This window comes from Anoplophora glabripennis, unplaced genomic scaffold (genome assembly GCF_000390285.2).
Source record: "Anoplophora glabripennis isolate ALB-LARVAE unplaced genomic scaffold, Agla_2.0 scaffold623, whole genome shotgun sequence".
Lineage (NCBI taxonomy): Eukaryota > Metazoa > Arthropoda > Insecta > Coleoptera > Cerambycidae > Anoplophora > Anoplophora glabripennis.
In genome coordinates this window covers 122,854-148,899 of record NW_019416726.1, presented here as the reverse complement: position 1 = coordinate 148,899, position 26,046 = coordinate 122,854, and the positions used below count along the sequence as shown (strand labels likewise).

Sequence of the window (26,046 nt, the reverse complement as noted above, 5' to 3'; positions counted from 1 at the left end):
AAACATCTCCATATTCCAGATAAGTAATAATAATATGATTAACTGTAATTTCATTTGAAAAATCCCTCATAGTTTCATACAGTTATGAAACTCTTATTATTATTAACAAATAAAACTTTTGAAATAATTTTTTATTACGTAAAGAACCAATTTGTTGTAAAAATAATAAGAATTATAATCATTATTATGTTAAAAACGAAAATCTAAAAAATATTTAAGTTTGACTGGTTATAACTCAGTCAATATTACTCCAAAAACTTTTGAAACCGCATTATTTTGAAGGGAATCTCATCTAGTATTTTTGTACAGCAATTTTCTTTGTTTACTTCTACTTAAAAAAAAAATAGAGTCAAAAAAAGTAAAAAAACGATCAACGATTGTTTGCATAAAATTTTCCTTTTAAATTTTTTAAATAAGCCATTTCGATGGGAAATTTAATTCTCTAAATAATTTTTCCTATGAACTACAGCGAAATTTTGCTTCGTCTTCGAGTTACAATTAAAAAACTGAAAGGGGTGCATTTTAGCCCCTATCTCCAATTTCCACCCTCTAATTTAATAGCACTCCGCGGTTTTTTCATCTAAAATGATCCTTTGAACGGTTCATGCAATAAAATTGCTTGTCAGTCATAGTTCCTTTTAACCCTGTTTTTTTTTAGATATAATCAATAGTCTAATGTAAGCCTGAATTTTTCTAAAACAGTTTTTAAAATAAAAAAGTGCACATTTTTTTTAATAGTGTTAGTCACCCCCCTTAAACTTACCCTTTACGGAACATGTGGAATTTGAAAAATATTGCATTAGAATCGAAATGCCCTAAGTCTAAGTTTAAAATAGTTTGTGTAGGTGAGATATTGATTATCAGTGCTCCTCAATCTACTAGATATCTTTATAGATAATATAAATGCATAACTGCCACTTTTCAATAAAATTTTTTGGTGAACTTTGTTTTCAATCAATCAACTAACTAATGATACTGTGAGAAATAACTACTCTGCGAACCATAGCTCCGTCTCTCGATACCTCCGATATTTAGTAAACGACTAAGGTCATCTGTTAGCAGAGTCACCAGACATAGACCGGTAAGATATAACATATTTTGTAGGTTAAATCATAGCCATGCTCGGAAAATATCTATAAATAGACATCCAAATAGCTAAAACGTTCTTCAGTTTCTGTTCTGGTTCAAAACCAGTCTGTTTGGTGATTCTGCTGATGAATGATCTTAGGTGTTTACTAGATATTGTGGGTGTAATTCAATGTTGGACGGGGACGTAGTTCGCAGAGTACTTAGTTATTCTTAAAAATATCATTAGTGGAAAAGTTTTTCATATTAAAAAGGCATCTTTATTTTTTCCGAACTATCGACCTTAAAAATGTCGAGAGACAATTTAAGACCACTCTATATAAACATTGATGAAAGAAGTAGACATAATTATTATACATCCGTCTACTCTAGTGACGTAGTAAAATAATTTTCGAATATAAGTTCCACGTCATTGATATTGTCATTGCCGGAATCGCAACCATAAATTTTTGGAAAAATATGCTCTTATCATTTCATTAATATAATTAGAAATCCGATAAATATTAATTATTTTCTTAATACCGGTATGTTTTTTTTTTTCTATTTGAGATGATTCCTGTGCCGGTTTCGATTTCCACTTAAATTAGCATATCGACGAAAGCATCTGTCTCTTCCACGCTACGTATGTGTCCTAATTATTGTTTGTTTAACACATAGTCTCGAAAGCAAATACTGTCGCTCTAATGTTACGAAATTACAAACAAACATTAATACTCCTAGAATGTAAACCGAGGTGTTAATAATAGTGTACGCGAACACCGACATATTTATTATTTACTTCGCTCTGCGTTTTTTATCGCCTAATTTTTTTCACTGCGACGACGTGTTTATTGACATTGAGCCTCTTTGATGGCGTACCTGAATATTCGCCTCGTTGTTTGGTTACTTGCGGGTTTTGTTGAGAACAAGTGACGATCGCTTTCGTTTCTGACACTTCTGGCATAGTTTTAGGTTTACCGGGGCGGTATTATTAGCCCATGATCAAATGTCGAACCGTCTTACATCTGGTTTATTAATAGTTTCCATTTGAGAACCTTTCCGGTATTTACAGAATCTAAAGGGAACGTGAATATTTTTGTGTTTTGTTCCATCTTAAAATTGGGCGTGAAAAGTAAACAAATAGCGTTGTGGAATGACGAAATAATGGATTAAGGACAAGTATGTTTAGGGTTTACGGTGTATTTAGTCTGTCTTTGTGCCCATTGGTACATCTTTGTTAATCTGTCACTAAAGATAATCGTTAAAGATAGCAAAAGATGTTTCTTTCAGGCATTCTACTATTCCTGTAGCATCCTCGAAAATTGCTTACGCATCTCCAAAACTAAACGTAATTCTTCGTCTTTATTGCATTAATTCATTTCGAGTGGAAAAATTCTAAATAAGGAGCAAAATTCCACTAAAAGTACCATGCCGACACATACGGGGCATACGGGGCGTTCCAGTGAGCCAGAATCAAAAGGTGGGTAAAATCCAGAGAGGCCAATTGTCCGGAACTAAGGCGGATTTCTCTGCAGAAACTCTGCGGACCCATCATAGACCGTGAACGAACGTCGACTCGACCAGCCTGAGGTTCAGTGAGAGCTCTCATTTGCTCTTAAAGCAACCCACCCAGTTGATAGTCAGATCCCTAGAACCAATTAAAATTCACAGCTAACCGGAACAGTCCTATTTCATGACAATAGCATATAATAATGTAATTTTCAAAATTAAAATGGACTATGAAAATGATTTGAGAATTGTTTATAGTAAAAGTTAGTTAAATATTAAAAAAATGTGGAAATACATTTCTTGTCAAGGAAGCCATGAGAGTAGAATCATATTGAATTAGCATATGACATTAAAAATGCGTAATAATAATAAAAATAATTAAGAAAAATATACAAAACTGTTAGAAAAACATTAAAAAGATATACCTGCAATAATAATTGTTCAAATTGTTTACCATTGTGACATTTTGTTTGTAATGCCTTTTAAGGCTTTCTTTTTTTGAGTTTGCATATGTTACATTGTGCGAGGCGAAGAATACATTTTACAATGGGGACAAGTAAAATATCGATTTAAATGTGACATACATTTTTTATTGTTGGGACAATAACAGAAAATTTGAATAACCTCGAATATTTCGCATTGTAAGACCTAAATTCTAATATATCTTAATAAAATCGAAAAAAATCAAATTTAAATTCCGTGCCAAATTTAACGTAGGTAACATTACTTTAAAAGAAAAATCAAGTTAGCCATGATTCAAAACTTGTAGCTTCCAAGGGCATAATGACCATTTTTCTATTTGAAATGTGTTAAATAAGTAATGCACGAGATAGATTTTTCCATTCTCTTACGAATGGTCAAAACTACATTTTTCTGTCACGTTTAATTTTGGAAATATTTTAAATTTTGAAGAATGCTGCACTCGAGGCTGCACTCAACGGTACTTAAAAAAAAAACATTAATCACTGAAACGGTACGTTTTAGACCTAATATCTGTTATCAAAGTGGGCCCTAAATTCAACGGAAAATTTAGAAAATTAATAATACACCCTCCCTATATTGTTTTTGAAATTAAATTAGGTAGCGCCTATAGGAAGCGGGTCACCCTGTATAATGGAAAATAAAATTAAAAATGTGATGAAATCGATTTGGTATAACTTTTATTCGAAACCTTTTATTTTGTATTATTGATTATGGAAAAATCCTTCCACTTAAGTGGAATTGTGATTTCAGAAGTTTTCAGAAAAGCATCAGAAATCTGTCCATAGTTCGATTTTTTCTTATTTATTTTCAAATTAATCCATATGTCATGTTCCTCTTGGTCATTGATATTTGGTTCATTTCTGCTTTTTGCTATTGTAACCGTTTTTATTCGGTCTCTTCGTGTGGTCTCCATTCTGCTTTATCATCACAATCTCTGCCTTCTTTCAGTCTAGTCATACATTGAACCGCAAGTTTGAACATCATCTGTCTTTAGATTGTACTGTAGCGTATTTTTAGTTTAAGTTTATGTAGGTATTCTCCATTTGGTCCTTCTGCTAGTAGAAATATCTGTTTATATAGAATCTGTTAATTGATTTTTTACAAAAATCGAATATTTTCAGACTATTTTTCAAGGATCTTGCTCTTTAGTTCAGAGTTATTTCTTTCACTTTGAATCGCACTCTCTCCCTTATGCAAATCTCAATGTCTCCGAAAACGACATGCCTTTCAATTTTTCAGATTTTTTGATTTTTTGTCGGGTTTATCAAAATCCAGCCTCATCCTCTAAAATCCATACATTTGCAGCTTATGAATAATGCGCTGTGCTTTGCGGAATTATAAATCCTACCATCGCGAACCGATGTACTTCAGTCGAAATTTAAATATAGAGGATGATTTCGTACGGTGCGTGGTGTTCTGAAATAGACGGTAAGGATTTGTTAGATCCCATGGTGCATTAATCAAGTCAGTTCAAAGGGAAAATGTAGATTTATTATATATTAGGTGGATTTTTCATCACTGAACGTTTAAATTTTACCTTGATTTAGAGGTTATAATATCTTATAGAAATATGTACATGTTACTTCGATATTACCATTGTTATACAATGATATTACTCACTAGATAAGGTGTAAATAATAATATAATATAAAATTATTTTAACGAACTTTCGTGGTGAAGAAATTTCGAATGAAAGGTATTTTTTTCTTTTACACAAAATCTTCATTTTTCTTAAAGTTACAGGATTGTAATTTTTAATTTCGCAAATTTCCTTTGATTTTTTTTTTCAGGGCGAAATTTCTGTTTATAAACCTAGAAATCATCTCGTAATGTTACCCTGTTTGATGTCATTTAACATCAATTTTGTCAAATCTTCTCGGCAATAATCTCCCGCTAATCATATGACTGATATTTTCTCGTTTGGGATGTTAACTTAAATATTAACAAATAATGGAACAAATCCTACCTTCATCATTAAAAATTTATCGTCCGATGCTTCCATAAAAAATCTGCCCATCTCTTCTGGTACAAAATGGGTTGGATTTTTCAACCCTGATTGATTTCTCGAGGATCTTTTTAATATTTACGTTCTTTTTCATAGCCAAAGTGGTTGGAACATCTAAGCCAAGAAGATTTTTTGGTTTTAAAATTGTCAGCGATTAGAGTATTTTTATTAATGCTTAATGCTTTTTCGCGACACACAGACCATATAAAAAGGCTACAAGGGCGTAGCGTTTTTAAAGTGTTTTTAAAAAATCGCGGTTGTAGATAAAATATTGTGCATAATACTTTTGGAAACTGTTTTTCGCTACACTTATTATGTAATATAGGATTACAGTCCTTGTTATGTATATAATATACTACACTTATTACGTTATTTTTATTAATTTGAATGTATTTTTTTTGCAAAAGCTCTCCCACGGAGTAAAATCCGTATACACATGGCCTATTGTATTTCTTTGTTCAAAAACTTTTACATTTGCGAAAAAAAAATTACGAAAAGATATCATAGTTTTTTAAAAGACCAGAAAATTACTTGTAGTAGTCGTTACTACCGCCTCTTACAACCAAAGGGGAAGATCAAGAAAGCATCCAGTAGATAGAAAAGTGTATGTAATTTCATTTTTGTAACTTTCTGCATATTTAGAGTTGAAATATAAACTATATTTTTCTCCGTTTGAGGTTTTGTTTGTGACAAAAATACTTGTAGCAAACGGACTGTACCATCATATAAAAGACTCTCTCTAGATATATACATATGTTTCCTACTCCAATTTACCATTATTAAATTGTTTATAAACATTTTTATGCATTTTTTTTAGTTTTTTTTGGTTATAAAACCTAAACTAACGAAGTAATCTGAATGCTATATACAGACCATTTGTAGAGAAATGAAATACGAATAAAACGAGTGGTCGATCGATCCGATCGGATAATGGAGAAAACCCGGAAAAATCGGGAGATTTAACGTTTTTTTTTTTTAAATTCATTACTCCGCCATTTTTTAAGCAGTTCAGCTGACCTTGTGCACAAAAGTAATAAATTATATGTACTTAAAATGTGCACAAAGCAGGCGCTGTCGGACCATTAGTTTTGGCACAATTGCAATTTGAATTTTTTGGAGCACTATTTTGCAAAGTATCTGGATGCGTTGGGATGGTTCGATATTAATTTTTCGGCCGGATTTTAAAAGTAGAAGTATGATACTACAAAATGTATATTCTAATTTTCCGATAAAATGATGCGAAATAGGTGAAAAATTCCTCCAAATATGCTCAAAAACGGTCGAGCGCGGGTACGCGTCGAGTAGTGGGGGAAGATCTGAAGATGAGAGGCAGTGGATATACATATATACAATTTTGAATATTTGGACATCTGGCGCAGAAAACTAAGCGGATGATGCTACCTGGTGTCATAGCTTTTTTAACAGATCTCACGAATTATTTTTTTATAAGAACATGATCATATTAATAGTGAATAAATCAACCTTGCTGCCTATAAACAAACATTATTAGAGGTATTTACATATGTTCAAATTTCTAGAAACGACATAGAGTACCACGTCGAAGAAGACATGTAATAATTCTCATGTGCATCCCATAAATACTTATAGATTTAATCTAGTCATGTTCGAATGAAATTTACATAAATCTTGCCTTAGTGTACAAGGTGACTCCATTGAATCGACTTCATGTGCCCTGCAAACCTAGTAGACCCTTGGCTTAGTTGACTATCCTTCATTTCTTCTTTACTCTCTCTTTCCACCTAACAATTTCCAGTTGTACGTCTTTCTCCACCACTGTTTCCCATCTTGTTTTCAGTCGTCCTCTCCTCTTTTTATTTTATTGTTCGTGTCATTACCATTTTTGGTGTCCTTTTCTCTGTTATTCTTTCATTATGTCCTAACCACCTTAACCTTTGAGCATTTATCATACCTACTATGCTTGCCTCTTTATATAAGCCTTCTATTTTCTCGTTTGTTCTTCTGATCCATCCTTTCTTCTTCTCTTTTTCCCAATATTTCCCTCTCCCATATTTCCAGTAATGCTTGTTCAGATTTTTTTATCTTTTTATTTCTCAACATTCTCTGTAAACCTGCTACACTTCTTTTTGATATTCCTCCTCTGTCCGTTCCAGATATTTAACGTTTTTCGATAATATATAGTCCCCTTATAACCGACTGTTCATCTACTCTTTTTATTATCTCTTTTAACTCTGTTCTAGTTCTTGCTATCACTACGAAATCATTTGCAAATTCCAGGCACCAGGTTTTTGGTTGTATATAATACCCGATGACTTTTTCTAGCATAAACTAAATAACACTGATGACAATGGCTTTTCTCGTCTCCCACCGGTTTTAACTTCAAACTATTCTGTTCTGTCATAATGTTTGATATTGTTTATCTTCTTACTGGTTTCCAATTCTTCTGAAATCTTGTATAGTTCCTTTTATTTTGCCATAGGCAATAGAACTACCGTTGATTTACCATATTCGAAGTCTTCTGCCTGTATTTCTCGTAGATGATAAATGTGGTCTACTGGACTTCATTGTCTGAAACCACATTTGATATCCAGCAATTTTTCCTCCACATTTAGCAATGCCATTCCCCTGTAGTTTTTGTATTCGCCTTTACATCATTTTTTATGTATAGAACAAATTATTGCTTCCAACCAAGCCAACTTTGGCTGTTCTTCCCTTTCCCAAACCCTTCCTAATAGTTTCTGCAATTGTCGGTTAGTTCCTGTCCCCCATATTGAAATAAAAATTGACGTTTGCACTTACAACACTCAATTCGCTTTTTTTTTGTTCCAGGTGAACGGCGACGATGAGTGGGAGTACGAGGAGATCATCCTCGAGAGGGGCGGCGCCGGCCTGGGCTTCAGCATCGCAGGCGGTACGGACAACCCCCACATCGGCGACGACACCGCCATCTACATCACCAAACTGATACCCGGTGGGGCGGCGGCGATGGACGGCCGCCTCCGGGTCAACGACTCCATTCTGTCGGTGAACGATGTGCCCGTGGTTGACGTGCAGCACGCCATCGCCGTCGAGGCCCTCAAGAAGGCCGGCAACACTGTCAAATTGGTGAGTAAAGGCCGATCTTTGAAAATGTTTCGGTATTTTGCCTACTTAACAATATAAATTAGGATCTCGTGAACTGTATAGAAAAATTGGGAAGTTTTAGGCCGTTCTGTTGCTTTTAGACCAACTCCAACTGTTCAGGTTTTCAAGTTGTTTTGAAACAAAAGAGGACAATTTTGTTTATTTTTTTTTTAATTTCTGTACCGTGAAGATCTTAAAATTGTAAGGATAATCTAACTTTTACCAAAATCTATATCTATATTTAATAATTTTTTGAACCCTCTAAAATGATACGCCCATGGAGTCGCAGCAACTATTTTATATTAAAAATAAATTTTATCATAAAAACAGTAAGCTAGTCGCAAACTTCATCGCATTCCGTATTTGCCTATGTATCTGTTGTACCTACTTTACTTAATACAAGCCATTATTATCTGCAGCTTATTATTGTTTATTTACATTGCACGAAGTCCACACAGTTGATATTTAGCGACAGGATACGCAAGTCTACAGGAAGTCAATGTTGGAAACATCGCGTGCTGGTTTTCTAGACACTTGTTACAGCTTTATGGAGGTAGATAACATAGAATGCCGTGAAATGACATTGCTGCAAAGATAGTGCGTCAACTGGACTGAGGTCCGGTTCTGACGATCGTTAATGCGACTTGTTAGACATAAAGTTAGCATTAAAACGGTTCGTAGACGAATAACAGCTTTCAATTCTGTTCTAAAATTCCGAAATTAAGTAAATTTGATATGAAATATTGAGTAAATGGAAGCCATTTTTTATTACATTAAATTGACATATATTTTTTAAATCTGTTCATTCCCATGTACATTTTGGGCCGCTGTCCATATGGAACGTAAGCGAAACCACTTGCGTTGCTGATTGATAACTGGTCACTTCGGGAGGTGCGGCTCTTAACAGGGTCGTACTCGGCTAACTCTCTCAATTTTTATTTTAGGTCATATTTATATTGTATATGTTTGTATAAACCATTGTAAGTTTTGAAAAATTGTTTTAGTGATTTTTCTGAAACCTAATAATACCACGTTATTCTACATCAACAAAATTTCATGCCGTGATAATTCATTAATTAAATTTATTTGAATTGAAAGAAAGTGTCCTGAATTAGCATAAGATGTTTCTAAATTATTCATACCATTTGCAACATGTTGTGCGAAATAAGTTTGTTTGTAAGGAGTATTGTCAAAATGACACCAAGAAATAATATTTTCTGTTATTAGCTCTTGCATTTTCTACTCTATTTTAAAAAATACATTATTTAACAATTTCAATGTATCAGGATGTGCTTTTGTATTTATTATATTTGGTATAGAATGTTCAGTTCAATATAATACTTTAAAGTATACTTAGTAAAAAAAAGGAATAATTTGGTATCATTTTTAATTGAAAAATATTAGAATTGTGTATTTCGAATACATAACTCGTAGAATTGAGAAATTAGTTTAAGGAAATAACGGAGGTCAGTGTTCGCTTCATCTACCTGTACGATGAATGCCGTGACCAGTTTACGCTTACCCCTCCGATTTGCATTCAGCGTTTGTCTCATTTACCCCGTTTAACTGGGCTCGAATTCTCCCTCATTGCCTAGTAGGCAAGGCACGAGCGCGAATTTGTTTCCCCGAACGGTTCTATTACAGCCGAAACGTATCAATCAAGTGAACTAGCTAGTTTCGGCATGCCCGTTTTTTATCTGCCACAGGCGTCCAAGTTGGCGTTGACGTGTCCCGAAAGTTACGGCCCCTTGAAGGGGATCGCGATTTCCGATCAGATCAACCGCAGGGAGCGGGTTGTATGTCCCAATTGTTTTATTTTTCTACACAAGACTTTTCAAGTTTAAAAAACTCTTCATTTTGAATTTTTTGTTTCAGTGTGTGAGGCGTAGGCGGCAGCCGCGCAACATGCGCCTGATGGAGATCGAGCTGGTGAAAGGGAACAAAGGGCTGGGCTTCAGCATCGCCGGCGGCATCGGCAACCAACACATCCCCGGCGACAACGGCATCTACGTGACCAAGGTGATGGACGGCGGCGCCGCGCAGGTGGACGGCCGCCTCCTCGTCGGCGACAAGCTGGTGGCGGTCAGAGACGCAGTGGTGAGTGATATGTTGAAAATTTAATTATTCTTCCCCAAAAACGTTTTGTCGCTTGTGCTTTTGGAGGGCGCGACATTATGTCGCGCGGTGTAAGAGCGGCCTTACTTTGACTGCGAAAACTACAGTGAGTGTGATGTTTTGTCGTTTGTGTTGCAGAAGGGGGAAGTAAATCTGGAAAATGTGACTCACGAGGATGCCGTCGCCACGCTGAAGACCACGCAGGACCGCGTCGTCCTCGTGGTGGCCAAACCAGACAGTGCCTTCAACGCCCCCGCCTCAGATACCTCCTACTCGCCGCAGTTGTGTAAGTACCGAAAAATGAAATTTAAATCGGGAAATTAACATAAATGTCTTCTTTTTTGTACTTAGTACAACAGAGGGTGTAACTTAAATGAAGGTCATATTTATACTTAGGTTACATTTGGCCTTTAGGAAATATGTTTTCTAAAATTCCGTCGTAAAATTTGTTTTTTTAACCTTCTTTTCGTATTATACAGGATGTAACTTTGAGTGGGGGTCATATTTATACAGAGGCTTCCTTTGACCTTTAAAAACACGTATCAATAATTTATTTTATCAAATTCCGTCGTAAAAATATTTTTTAACCTTTTTTTTTTAGTAATTTTCATGCCTCGCCGCTGGACAAGGTAGCGTAACCTCAAATAACGGCGCGCTTTAGTCGCAGCGCATGCAGAATGCTCTTTGGCGCTCGTTACTTTTTTGAGTGAGTGTCCGTCACACAAACAAAAATCATTTCTATCAATAATGATAATTGAAATACACAAAAATCTGTTTACTAACATGATTTTTTATAACACTTCTCTGAATTTGTTCCCGCCCGACATTAGCGTATTGGCGTTCAAAGCTCGCATAATCTCTAAAATATATAACCTGCCACTTTTAACTATGTTGACCTCAGGATACGGAGTTCGTTTGGAATTTAATAACGATGAAAAACATTCAAATTCACAATTAGATGTATTGTGGATACGCCGCGATTAAGGCGTCAATACTTAAATCGATGTGTCGATCTGCCCGGGTTTCGAATCTCGCGGCCGGTAGGCCGTAGATTAGCTATGCTTGTACGGAGGATTGGCACCCTCTGTGCAGGTGTGGTAGGGTGGAGGAATGTTGGCTTGGGTCAATGTGAGAGATTGACACCGGTTGGCATTTGACCACCCCCCTAATTAATGAGGTTTTCCAGGTTTCCCTCATTCCTGCACTGAATGGTGGTTAGGGCCTACCAACATAAGTCGTTCCTGGGCGCAAATGCGGCCTGCGTAATAATAATGTGCCGCCTCCTCTCCCGCACAAGTCTCCGACTTCTGGGCTAACTCTCGTGGTTAGAATGAGGAGTAGAGATATTATTATTATATTATTATTATTGTCTTCGCTTCGTCACAGTTGACCCGCACTATCTCCCTCCACATGCATTGTAGTTTGCCAACAATCTTATTATAAATACTTGAGTGTTACAGTGGATCTTAAAAAACTAATTATAACTCGGTTATTTATTTGATTAAAAAATAAAGAATTTTAGATTCGTATTCAGAGGAACACATAGCAGTCTAGGGATATGAGGAAAATAAATGACTGGTGACTGTTAATTTTAGTATAATATTAACAAAATACATATTTGTGATGTACGCAAGAAGGTACCCCAAATTAAAAAAAAGAACATCAAAGTCTGTCAACAAGTTCCAGAGATATAACTTGCTCTATCAATTTGCTCGTGGATTTGTAGGTTCCCCCTCCACTGACTCACAGTCAACTTGTATCGAAGTCATTATTTGGAGCATTCTCAGAGTTGTTACAAAACTATCGCCCTCAAAAATTTCACATAGAAACTTTAGCTCTTTATCTTCGAAATGGCACTTATTAGAAGTCTTAATTGTTATAAACAAAGTAGCTGTGATTTTTTTTAAAAAAAAGTGTCTAACTTTGCCCCAAATTAAGTTAGAGCATCTTTTTTTTTTAATTTGTGTAAAAATACCAGCTTTACGAATATGGAAAAATAATCTCTCTAAATATAATAGCAACAAATTTATTCTAATTGTTTATAACACAAAAATGACAGTGTTTTTGTGGTACGTTTTTGCAGTGGTAAAAAACAATTTGTTTGCAATAAAATAATTTCTTCCAATAAAAAAAGTCTTTCTCTTTCATATGACACCCGCAGAATTAAAATATCTTGATCATTTTGCGTATCAAGTTATTGCAAAAATAATGCATCTGGGATAAACATTTAGAATTTTGCAAAAACTATTGGCTGAATCGGTCTGAAATTTTAATCACATATTAAGGACTACAAAAAACAACTATATATGTAATATGAAAGTCGTAAGTTGACTTTTGCAAAACTTATTGTATATTTAGTAATATTCCATTTCCCGAGCAACAAATTATCGTATCGGATTTAAAAAACCGCCATTTTAAAGGTTTTTTTATTCCCTACAAGTTGGTTACTTTCACATTCTAATAAAAATTATCGTTTTTTTCTGGTAGACAAAAAAGTAATATTTTGGTTTACTTTAGATCTTTTATTGTTAATTATTAAAAAACTTCACCTGATGGTGTGTCGGTTTTACAGATTCTTGGCTACTTAACAGTCATGGCATTTTCCTCATATCCCTGGACTATAGGTACTATTACCCCTAAAAAACTGATGCCCATTTAAAGTTAGATAATAATGTATAATATATTAACTAAAATGAATCAATGACGTATTCGGCCCTGTTGTCATGTCTCATCAGGTGGATTGATGTTTTGTAGTTTACCTAAAAATAGTTTAATGTCAGGGGAGACTAATACTAATTTCATAAACTAGCCACAGTCCTTTAAACACATTTTTAATGTTGAGCCCTTCATCCGTATTGACAAAAAAATATTTTGACTTAGAAATAACATGTTGCGGTACATATGAAAGCAGTTAGTTCTTAAAAATGATTTTCCATTACAGTTTCGTTCTCTGCCACTCTGTTAAGCATCATATGGTTTGTTTAAAATGATAAAAGGTGTGACACTTAGTGTAGACAAGAGTTTAAGTACAGATTAAAAAACGAATTATAATTTGACTATCTATAATGATAATTTCAAATTAGTACTCTGGGAGCACACACCATTACCCCTAAAAAAAATGAACCCCGCTTATAGTTATACCTCTCAAAGTTTGAAAATTGCGTAGACGATACGAAATTTTGTAAAATTATTATTGTTTTCTGTGCTTCCGAGTATCCTAGTTTTGCAGATAATAATCGAATGTATTGCACACACTTGAACGGTTAGTAATTGACTCCACATTTACATAAGTACATAAATGATTTGATCCCACTACCTAGAACGATAAAGTTATAATGGTCTAATAAGGTAGGTATCTGATTAACCTACATTCAAGCAGTGTAATGTCTCAATTGAACTAAACCGATTTAAATGGCAGCGTTTACGTACCTGAGGATTTCCATTCCAAAAGTAGAACGGGTTTTAAAAGAGTTTTTACCTACGATAGTGTCAAAAGTGACAGTTTCTTACATAATTTCCACTGTAAAGAATTGGTTTTTATAAGAACCTGTGCGATAAAAGTTAAAAGGTTTATGATTAAAACAAATAATATAAACCCATTAAAATTTTTTTTTTTAGTAATATTTGAAAGGATTTAACTTCGTGAATGAACTTTTTTGAGCATCTCTCTCGGTGGAAATCAAAAGAAATAATGCAAGGCAAAAATTGTACATTTTTTTTTTCAAAACTGCACATGGGCTTTTTTTCTGGCTTAATCAATGCCACTCAGCCTGACTCATCAGCTTCAGTTTGTTTTTTTTATATTTTGTACGATTATTTCTCATTGAGGTATGAGTGAAGTCACCTTTTTTTTATCATCGGTATCTCGTCAACTAATGATTGTACAACGAACGAAAGGTGGGTTTTAGAAACCTGAATCAATCCTCTTCAAGGACCTTTTGCTATGTTTGAGAAAAAAATTTGCTTAGTCTTAATTTGAAAATGTGCATAAAATTACTTTTTCTGCTGTTTTGGAAAGTCAACACTGCAAATATTGCGAAAAGTACCAATGTTTGTAGGGTTTTTTAAGCTCAATACACGCCCATGAGACCTATAAATTTTGAAATCGGTCGAACCGTTTTCCTTTCCTGAATCGTCAAAGGTTTATGAAAAATTAAAGCAGCAGATTTGTTGCTCCTTAAACATCAATTTTTTTTTGCGTTATTTTTTTCACTATTTTGCGTTAAATACTCATCAAATATCGAAAAAATTTCAAAATTTAAAAAATCAAGTTTTTCAACGTATTTTTTAAACTTCAAAAAAATTTTTTTTTTCGACATTTGAAATATTAAATGTAAAATTGTAAAAAAGAGAACGCAAAAAAATTTAGAAAAATTTGATTTTTGTTTCAAAATTGAATTGGTTTTATTAATTTTAATTCAAACTTTAAAAACAGCAATCTTCGTTTTCTTGATACCCACGATTGCTTAAAATTTTTATAACAATCGGTTCAGTCAATACACTCGAATAATACCACCTGTCAAAGTGTCACAGTTCTCCAATTCTGTAAATATTCATGAATTCATGTATAGGTATTAGTCTTTTGGTCAACTTGCTTGATTTTTTATATGTTAGTTTGAGGTATATAATAACAATAAGTGGCAGTATTTTTTTTCAACCCCCAGCCAGAGGTGAGAAATGATAAAATAAACGTTTTTTTCAAGATAACTCAAAAGGGGTAAGAGATAGAAAAAAAAATCTTGTAAGAGTTGTAGAACATGAAATTCTACAGACAAATGGTCTGTTGACTTTTTCTTGTACTATTAAAATTAACGGAGTTAGGGTGGCTAGAAGTAAGGGATGATTTCAGAAATTTAAAAAAATAGTATCCCTAACTCTGTTAATTTTAATAGTACAACAAAAAGTCAATGGACCATTTTTATGTAGAATTTTATGCTCTATAACTTTTTTAAGAAACTTTTTTTTCTAGCTCTTACCCCTTTTCAGTTATCTTGAAAAACCCCTTTATTTTATCTTTTTTCACTCCTGGGCGGGGGTTGAAAAAAAAAATATTGTCACTTATTGTTCCCACGGCTTTTAAAAACACTCTCTTCCCGTGCTTCTTATTCATGTTCGTGCAATGAAGATTTACTTTTCACACTTGTATCCTAAATAGCTATTTTTGATCATAAATTCTATTTCGTTTCTCGTTGATTCTTAACTTTGTTAATATTTTTTTTTAGCTACAAAAGCTTCCCATGGCTACGCCGATTCCGTACACTCGGTACACTCCTCGAACATGGCGCTCCATGCTCCATCCACCCCTAGGGCTGTCAGTGCAGAGGACGTATCTAGGTNGGATGTTCGCAAGCCGGATGTACTGCTGTGGGTACAAAAAAATCTGTATTAAGTTACAGACAAAAAACGATAATATTAAATGTCTATAACGCTTTAGAAAAGGATCATCCCATGAAACTGAAGATTGGTTTGGTGGAAATGTATTCTATCTATATATACTGGAGTAAACGAATCATTGTTTTCAAAATTTTAAGAGAGAATAAAAATGAAGGAGACGTTAAGAAACCTAAAAAAGGGGGTGAAAAGAAGAAATTAATATTAAATGAAGATGAGAAAAATACAGTTCGGCGTACAGTATATAAATCATAGAATTTATATTTTGTTTATAATTTGTTAATATTTCTTGTTTGATAGAAAAATAACTTATTTTGTTGAGATTGATAGAGAATTGTTGTTAGTGTTTTCATTTGAAAGAATCATATCATAGGATTTATATTTTGTTTTCATTCTGTAAATATTTATAGTATATCTGTTATACAAAGTTTTTGCTTTGAAACTTCGTTCTCTTTATAAAAAAAAAGAATCGTAATGGGGTGCGATGAAGTTCACGTCTGGAACCCTGTTCCTACAAAAATCCCTTTATTCTCATAAACTATTTGTTTTANATTCAAACTTTAAAAACAGCAATCTTCGTTTTCTTGATACCCACGATTGCTTAAAATTTTTATAACAATCGGTTCAGTCAATACACTCGAATAATACCACCTGTCAAAGTGTCACAGTTCTCCAATTCTGTAAATATTCATGAATTCATGTATAGGTATTAGTCTTTTGGTCAACTTGCTTGATTTTTTATATGTTAGTTTGAGGTATATAATAACAATAAGTGGCAGTATTTTTTTTCAACCCCCAGCCAGAGGTGAGAAATGATAAAATAAACGTTTTTTTCAAGATAACTCAAAAGGGGTAAGAGATAGAAAAAAAAATCTTGTAAGAGTTGTAGAACATGAAATTCTACAGACAAATGGTCTGTTGACTTTTTCTTGTACTATTAAAATTAACGGAGTTAGGGTGGCTAGAAGTAAGGGATGATTTCAGAAATTTAAAAAAATAGTATCCCTAACTCTGTTAATTTTAATAGTACAACAAAAAGTCAATGGACCATTTTTATGTAGAATTTTATGCTCTATAACTTTTTTAAGAAACTTTTTTTTCTAGCTCTTACCCCTTTTCAGTTATCTTGAAAAACCCCTTTATTTTATCTTTTTTCACTCCTGGGCGGGGGTTGAAAAAAAAAATATTGTCACTTATTGTTCCCACGGCTTTTAAAAACACTCTCTTCCCGTGCTTCTTATTCATGTTCGTGCAATGAAGATTTACTTTTCACACTTGTATCCTAAATAGCTATTTTTGATCATAAATTCTATTTCGTTTCTCGTTGATTCTTAACTTTGTTAATATTTTTTTTTAGCTACAAAAGCTTCCCATGGCTACGCCGATTCCGTACACTCGGTACACTCCTCGAACATGGCGCTCCATGCTCCATCCACCCCTAGAGCTGTCAGTGCAGAAGACGTCTCTAGGTAAGTCCATTTTTTTAATATTTCGAAACGTCAATGACTGCACTTTATGTTTGGGACATCAGCGGTTCCCAAACTGTTGACATATCCACTACAATCTAAGACATAATTTGTATACAAAATAATCTTTCATTGCAGTATATTTTTCTGAAATAAACTGCAGTTCTCCAAAGTTACGTTAGTGTTTCTCAAACTGTTGACATTCGCGCTCTAATTATAAGATAAGAAATTTAACATTATTAACACTGAAGTGTTACAAATATTCTGTTTCTTTTTAATACTACTTGAAACGCCATAGTATTACGCAGAATAATAATTTTTCTGAAATAAATAGAACAACAACAATAACACAACAACAACATTGTAAACATTATATCAGGGGTTCTCAAACTGTTGGCATTTGTACTTTAATCATGCGACAGACAATTAATATTAATTAATATAATTAAAGTGTAGTGTTAAAAATAAAAATATTTTATTCTCTTTTACCATGATCTGAAGGAGAATTCCTTAACACAGAATAATATTTCTCTGAAATAAACTGAACACAGTGATTTATTTTTGAGACATTACACCAGCGGTAGAGATATCGGTGAATATTTTGATCCAAATTTGTTATGGAAAACATTGTTTGATGTTTCAGTCTGTATCCATTTTTTTTCTCTTTCCGTTAGTAACCTTTTGTTTCGTCCTCGCAATTGGAAAGCGAGCTCCGTCGGCTGCGCAATAAAGAAATAAATAAATAAATCCAGAATTCAATGGGAATTGCTACATTCTCTTTATAGTACGTCGTACCATCGAAACTGCAAAGGCAAATATTGGCCTCGTTCGGAGCGAGCTCGGGCGGCGCTTGCATTAAACAAACGAACGTCGGCGTCGGATTTTTTAATTAACGCGAGCGCCGTTGTTTTTGCGTTGACGCAACAGCGGTATAGATGGCCCGATTTTAGTCCCTATGAAACAAACTCGGCGTGTTTATAAAAGGAGGCGTTGTAAATATGCACATTTCTCGATTTGGGTGCAGAAATATGTTTGTAACTTCATCTTGGCATTGTCACATGTTAACGTAAAGCCTCACAACTGACGCGTCTTCGCTTCTGACGTCATTCTGCTAATGACGTCAGGTTACGACTGGTTAAACCAGTCTCTAATTGTAAATGACACAAGTCGGCGCACGCATTGTTACTGCAACTATTTCGACAACTATTATAAGATGAATTATGTGTACAGAATGAATTTTAAATGTGTTCCAACGTTAATATAAGTAAAAAACAAATTAAACCCGATTATAATGTATATAAATAATTAAAAATTAATAACGCTTGGCTAAGTTTTCATTTATTTCAGTATAGCATTTTGTTTTATTCTGAAATCAGTGAAAATAACATATTGTGACGTATATGGAAGTACACACAAATCACACAATGTTTATTTATTTTTTTTAGTGCCTAAAGGCTCAATATTTGTGTATAGAAATAGTTTATTGGCGAAAATAAGAATAACAGATCAGGAGGTCGTAATTTCTCTGACGTATCATTAGAAGGAAATAGAATTACTGTCTCAAACAAAATTACTGGTCACGTGGCTTATATTCATTTAGGTATGAGGACTCTGTAGTTGTGGTAGTCGAAAACGCATCGAACGATTCATCCCGCTGCAGATTTGAGCTTGAGGCGCCACCTATCGGTAGCCCGAGGACGTTACAGTTTCATCGTCGAGCAGCGTACTTAATTAATGGAACTCCCTTATTAAAACGTCGCCCGACAATGGACTTGTATCTCTGGAGAGTCGTACGGCCATTCAGCCGGAGCAAAACCACGGCTTTGAATAGCAATGAGTTCTGCCCAGATGTCTAATTTATTATAATTTTCACGTACTCTCGAGTGTATAGGTGTCCACGGGCTGGGGATCGGGCATTTTCGCCGTGGCGCTATTTATCAATTACTCCTTTTAGTATTCGATTACATGTAAAGAAAATATCCGCGGTATGTGTCACTATTTCTGCTCATATTAAATGTGATGCAAATTAGTCTGTTTCGACAAGAGTGCTGTACGGTGCGGGTGGTGCTTCTGTTAGTCACCGATCGAGGATTCACGAATTAATGAATGCTGGAAGAGTTTCAGGGTAATTCGTGTTTTTCTTTTAAGTATCGGTCGTTTCTGTGGTTTCAATTTACTTGGAATTGCCGTTACGGACGTTAATCATCATGTACAGGTAAACCAGGATATTATTCTCTAAAATTTTCATTAATTATTAAAAAGTAGTAATTATTTTCCTGGAAGCAGTCATGCATGCAGCTAGAAATACAAAATTTTATTTCAGGATTAGTCGTTAATAGAGTTTGCCATTGTTTGAAGTTACTTTTTGTCTTTATTTATTACAAGATAAATAAAGAAACAATATTCTTTATTTGTCTGCTTTTTTCGGTGTTAGATATTTGGTTAGACTGATCTTTTTGGACAATACCCATTTGAGTTTGACACTTTGGTGCGCAGATAAGGCGTCGAGGTAGTGGGCGCTCAGGGGTTTCCATCGCGGACCGCGGTTCATTTTGTTCGCTGTTTATCGAATTAATAAAATTATTCTGATTTACGCTTGATGGAGCAGTAGTACAATGTAGTGTAGTAAACAATCTTGTTCGGCTACGGTCCCTCTCAGTGCAAAAGATATATTGAAAGTCAAATGTATAAAGGGAATAAACTCTTACAGCTATCTTACTGGATATTTTTAATATATCGCCTTGTTTTTAAGTTCGGTGTATGTTTATATGACCGATAAATATGTACCTAAGTGGCCACTGGCCAAATGGGAAAAATAATAAACAGGGTCTATACTGACCTGGAAAATATGGAAAATCTGGAATTAAGTATTAGGAAATTTCATAGATCTGAAAATGTCAAGGTATGTTAGGAAATCGGTCTTTATTTACAAATTGCCGCGAGTCAATATCACGTTCCTGGAAAGTAAATTAGCTACTACTACTACTAATTTTACGGTGTATATTTGTCATATAATGTTCTAATATTTGTTGATTGACTGTCATTAAGAATTAGTCTTTTATATTAATATCCTCATTTCCGTTATTTTATTCCTTACTGAACCATATTATTTAATACATAGGTACTAGACAAAAGATTTGGATTTTATCAATGCGAACAAATTAACAAAAAATTAAAGTTACGGTACCAAAAATCTATGACACCTCAAGTGTTACAAATAGTAATTTTTTCATGTCACAATTTGATACATTTATTCTGCAGCAGGAATTTTTGAGCACGTAAGAAATTATTGAAATGGATTTTACTAGAAAACGGCTATTAAAATCTACCAAGAGTACCTTTTTTATGCAAAATGTGATAAATTTTCGTATTTCGGTTCAGGAACTAGAAAAAATTGCGTACAAAAAAAAATTGTAAAATTTGCCCCGTGGTTCCGCATTTTCTTATGCCCCTGTAGCAAATTTTGATTTCTATATTATACCATTTATAAAACATACAAATAGTAATACAACCCCAAAATTTCGTGATTTAATATTAAACCGTTTTGAAGTTATGCAATAAAAACTGTTTACTAAGTTACCCCTTTCAAGGGGCCATATCCCTCCTAGGGACCGCCACTGACAAAAACTCTACTACGTTTTTCATTATATTTCGACATGTTTTAAACGCTCTCAAATTTTGAGTACTTATTTCGTTAACACCTTGTATAATTAATATAAAAACACTTACCTGATATATTGATGTTGAAAAATAATACTATCATCAAATGAAATATCTTGTATTCTTGCTGTTCCATTTTCTCCTTTGACAAAGACTCATCAGGTAAGAAACAACAAAAAATCTGTTCCCACATTTTACTTAGGATTATTTCATTAGGTAACCTTCTTTCTCAGATGGAATTAATAAATATTAACAGAAAAAAGTTATATAAACATTAAACTTTTAAAAAAGATTATTTAGATGGATATTTTATTTAACAATATCACATATCTTGAATACCTAGATTTCTGGTATTGAAGAACGTTGTTCAACTTCATTCGATAAGATTTTTTTTAAATGATTTGAATTTCGTTTTGAAAAGAATACAAAAAATTACATCACAATAATTCAAGAATTTTTTCAGTCAGATTACACAACATAGAGTCACAACTTTGTCCATAGGATCTTTCAGGATCTTTAATTTTATTCCTGTAACCATAATCAAATTTGGTTCACCCTGTATATAAGTATAATTACTGCTTAAACGTTGATACTAAGTGAAAAAGTTTTTTGTATGATTAAAAAAAGTTTAATAATTTTGCTTATCTGAAAAGTAAATAACTGCACCAAGTTATATTTGTCAGTTTTTAATTTAGATTATTTAGAAGAAAATGGGAAATAACATTACATTTTACAACAAATATGAAAATTTATTGGTTCAATTTTAACAGTTTTCATTTATTTTACTAAATATTAATTTTCTTCGTAGTTATGCCTATCTAAATTTTAATTTGATACTAACATCCCATGTCTTCAAAATTCAAAATGCTGTTTTTTAAGAAAAATTAAAATTTCGCGAAATATAAAAAACACCTAATTGTATTTGTTAGTTGATTTTCAAAAAAAAATATGTATATACCTGCGACCTTTTTCGAATTCCCAGGGCGAGTATCCCTATTTTAATCTTATTTCGCAAATTTAAAACGGAAGTTTATCCTCATGAAAGTTCTCTTTGCGGGCTTAAATAGAAATCATTCCTAAAAAATGCTTATTTATAAAAATATGACAACTTCAATATTCACCAACTGCGGCTGAACGCTTCTTAAAACGTATCTAGAATAGTTGTATTAAAAAATCCATGAAAACTAATTTGAAATTGAAATCAAGATAAACCTGAAGCCCTTATTGGCAATTTTTAATGTACACCCTGTACAAAACAGTGTCAACGGAACTGAAAATATTAATGTTTTTATGTATCATTACTAAATATTATTTGTCCTATTAAGTATTAGTCTGTATGCAGTCTACTAAAGTGTGACGCTATAAAAGCTATATAAAAATCTAATTAAATATTATTTACTCAGTTTACATTTTATTATTTTCTTCCCCATAACTCAACAATGTTTTTATGTATCATTACTAAATATTATCTTTTATCAAATTCAATCGATTTAATGATGTTATAGACAACCCGTACGGCTTTTGGGATGTTTTACTGGTTGCCTACAATTTATGTGACTTGTGTAAGTAATAATAATTAATTATGTACTAGCCTCGGTACTAGCTTTATAAATTTAATTATGCTGTTTGCCTATAAAGTGGTTACTTACAAATGCATTTCATAGTCAGTAAGGCTAAGCTAAAGCTGTTCTAAAACTTGGTACCTATGTAATTAGATATCACCATTTCCTTTATGTAGACTTTTGAATAATTTATTAATGGTTTCTGGTTCCTCTAAATAATGTAATCAAACACAACCTTCACCCAGTTTTGAATTTTTCTCGTTCTGAAAATGTTTTCCTGTTTAATTTTCTGTATTAAATCAAAAATATTTTATGAACAAAATAACGCATACGAAAAAATTTGTCACACTTTAATTCGTTGGCAGTTTTTTTACTCTTGTTATATTTTAGGTCATCTCGCAATGGCGTTTTATCACAATATTGATCACTTGTTCCAACATGAAAAGCAATTATAACTCGAAACTATACCGTTCGTGCATATTTCAACATTAAAATTTATTAAAAAAAATATATCTCGACACTTTCTAAATGCCCGTCCAATTTAACATTCCCGTTTCGCTCGTGCCGAAGTAAACCACGATTTGGGTACGGACTATTAAAAAAAACTAAAGTGGATGTACCGTTGCTTTATACTTAACACACATTTTGCATAGGGAAAAAATATATACTTGTTAGTCAAGTACGTTCTTGTAGAAAAACAAACATAAATTTAATGGACTTTCTAGTCTAGGAGCACGGTACGCGATACTGATTATAGTGGAGCGGACAACGCCAAAAAACAAATAAATATTAGGTAAAATTGAATTGAAGAATATGTATGTTTACTTTGTACAAATATATTTTAAATAAAATTACGCCTCCTATTAGTATAGAATAATTATTATTAAAGCACTGACTTCAGCAACGAATTTCTGAACCCTCTTGTTTATTAGGTTTTTTGTGTATCCGCTCCACTAATTCGCCACCGGCATATTTTTTTATGGTCTACTAATTGTAATTACCGCTTCGTGCGCCTAATTGTTGTACGTTTACGGCTTTTGTTTATAGTTACGAATATTACCGCCCGTAATTATGTCAAAGAGTCTCATCTTAACTTTATTACAGTCATAATTTTCACGTGGACATTTATTTCCCATTGTGTATAAATTATTAAGACGATATGCTGCTCGCAACATTACCCGCGTAGTTAATGTAGTAATTGACAATTTTAGAGAATACCAGGTAGTGGCTAGAAAATTAGGAAAATATATAATTTTTGTTATTGCAAGAGTTAAACTAAAGGTCACGAAAAAGTCTGCAGTACGTTTAAGAGCAACACAAGCTGAATAATTTTGTTGAAAGCAACGTTTTCAAATGTGGTTTTTTTAAGAACATAAGGTATGCTAAACATAATTATTTATTTATTAAAAAAAGTTACTAATAATTTTACTCGGTTACTTTTTTTTATTACCTGTATAACTTGTTCTGGTGTGCAAGAATGCTAAGTACTGAATTTTAACATTTAAATGCGTATTGAATTGCAACAAATTAAAATTTAAATACAATACCTACGTTTAGGATGGTTTTCATTCAAAATTATTTGATTTGGTTGGAAAGAAACAACAAAAGTTGGAATAGTGAAAAAATAATTGTTATTAACTCATAAAGCTGCGCCTGCGCCTAATGAATTTTGCATTGTCATTGCTACTCGAAGTTTAGAGATTTCAACGACATAATTTATTATACTTTTTGCAATATTAAATTCGTTGTATCAGTCACGTTTACAAAATATTGTGCGTTATAAATGTCGACTCTTTTAACTCAAACTATGTAGTTTGGTTTCGGCAATAGGTTACTCGATCTGCATGGTCTCGACCTATACAGGGTGTCCCAGAGTATGTGGGCAATCTCCCGGATTTATAAGGGGACGTTAAAATAACATGACAAGTTCCTATAAAAAATTTTCCTGAAGACCCCCCCTTACGGAGCTACAGGATAATTTTTAAAATACTTTGTGTAATTTAATTATTTTTGCTCCAAGTGTTAGTTAGTTGAAAGTTAATACAACCTCTTCGAGGTCATGTTTTTTTCAAAATTCGAGGAATTTTCTACATATCTTGGCAACCTCGCACTAAAATGATAAACTGTTGATATTCTATAAAATATACATATATTCTATATGTATATAGAACATATATGTGTATATGTGTATATGTGTATACATATGTTCTATATGTATATTCTATAAATATACATTCTATATACATATCTATAAAAATATATAGGGTGTTCCATTTAAAAAATGTAATATTTGGCGTGTCCCGTTTTTACTCATCACCCTGTATGTATCAAATTAATTTTGTAGTTTAGGTTTCTTTATTCTGTATAACTTTTAAATAAGGTTTTTTTCTGTATTATGACTAACAAGGGAGTTATTTTGCTTTCTCACACTAATGGCCCACCCTGTATAGCTATTGCTGTCAAAACGAAGGTCTGCTCTGCTCTGCTCTGTTGACGTCATGCGCAGACAGGACGAAATTGAACCGGCTGACGAGCACACATTCACAACACGGTCTTTACGTGCCCCTGTTTGCTCCAAAAACGCAATAAGCTACGTGTATGTACCAATATCAACGTTTTTTTTTAATTGACAAAATGCTCCTTAACGGTGAATAGCATTCTTATTCATTTATGACGTCTCTGCATGTGTTTCTTGAGGCACACTATTGACAAACGTTTCTAATTCTCAATTAAGTTTATAAAGCAATCGACACATTGATTTTTTTTTCAAATAAGGCTGTATATTGTCCCACTTTTTCGCATCGCCTATTTAGATAAGACTGTGGTTGCGTGCCCTGCTATTGGAAAGTAGGCCGATCGCTGAAACGAAATTGTCCGTCATTCCACGCTATGTATTATCAACGATGTGGAAGTGTGCGATATCATAGCGAATGTAGAATGTCAACAGATTGCGTAAAACTACGGCCTGCCGGGAGTAAGAGATAGGTATCGGTTATCGAGATCAGTATCACAAAGATTTTTAAACCGCTTGGGTTTTGTGCCGATAGATTTTTATCTACTGGAGGTTATGTCGCCAATTTAAGTTTTAATTAGTCGATCCAGTAGCGAGAGAAAGTGATTGTCAACGTTTCTAGATGTTAATTGGTAACGGTAATAGTACCGGTAGATGAATTAACAACGATATCGACGAAATTTAATTAGCAAGTGTTGGCGATGATACTCGATAGTGAAAAGAAAGTCTGTTGAAATTTTTGAAGTATGTACATCCAAAAAAAATTACTCAATGTCTTAATTAAAATGAAAAACATAATTTTTTTGCGTTTTTTTTATAGGTATGTCTATAGTCTGTTTAGAAATGAAAGAGAGTAATAAAAGCTTATTATGTGCAAATCGTAAATAAATGTAGTACTGGTGATTATATTCAATATTTTTATATTATGTATTATCGGCATAGATGAGGTGTACTTTTAAAAAAACTTTGTGTTACCGGGTTGTACTAAATTGTAGCAGGTAGCTAAAATTTAATCCCCGACAATCCGTCTTTGTCTATGCCGCTTCAATTTCTCGGTCCATTTCTCTTATAAGTAAACAATATAAAAACAGCATTTCAAAACATGAGGCTACTTTAAGCATCATAACCGGGTTAAGAGGGTTTTTAGTAATTCAAATAAAATTATTCAATATTATT

General features: G+C 33.3%; 1 protein-coding gene across 7 annotated transcripts in view; it reads left to right on the top strand.

Moving 5' to 3' along the window:
- LOC108909914 (disks large 1 tumor suppressor protein) overlaps positions 1-26,046 on the top strand; it is a 215,581-nt gene that overhangs the window by 131,910 nt on the left and 57,625 nt on the right. For all 7 annotated transcript variants that reach the window (XM_023455318.1, XM_023455316.1, XM_023455317.1 and 4 more), the window contains 4 exons: positions 7,871-8,146; positions 10,040-10,261; positions 10,418-10,565; positions 15,502-15,613. In XM_023455318.1, the coding sequence (XP_023311086.1) occupies positions 7,871-8,146; positions 10,040-10,261; positions 10,418-10,565; positions 15,502-15,613 (758 nt within the window). The remainder of the gene's footprint in view (positions 1-7,870; positions 8,147-10,039; positions 10,262-10,417; positions 10,566-15,501; positions 15,614-26,046) is intronic.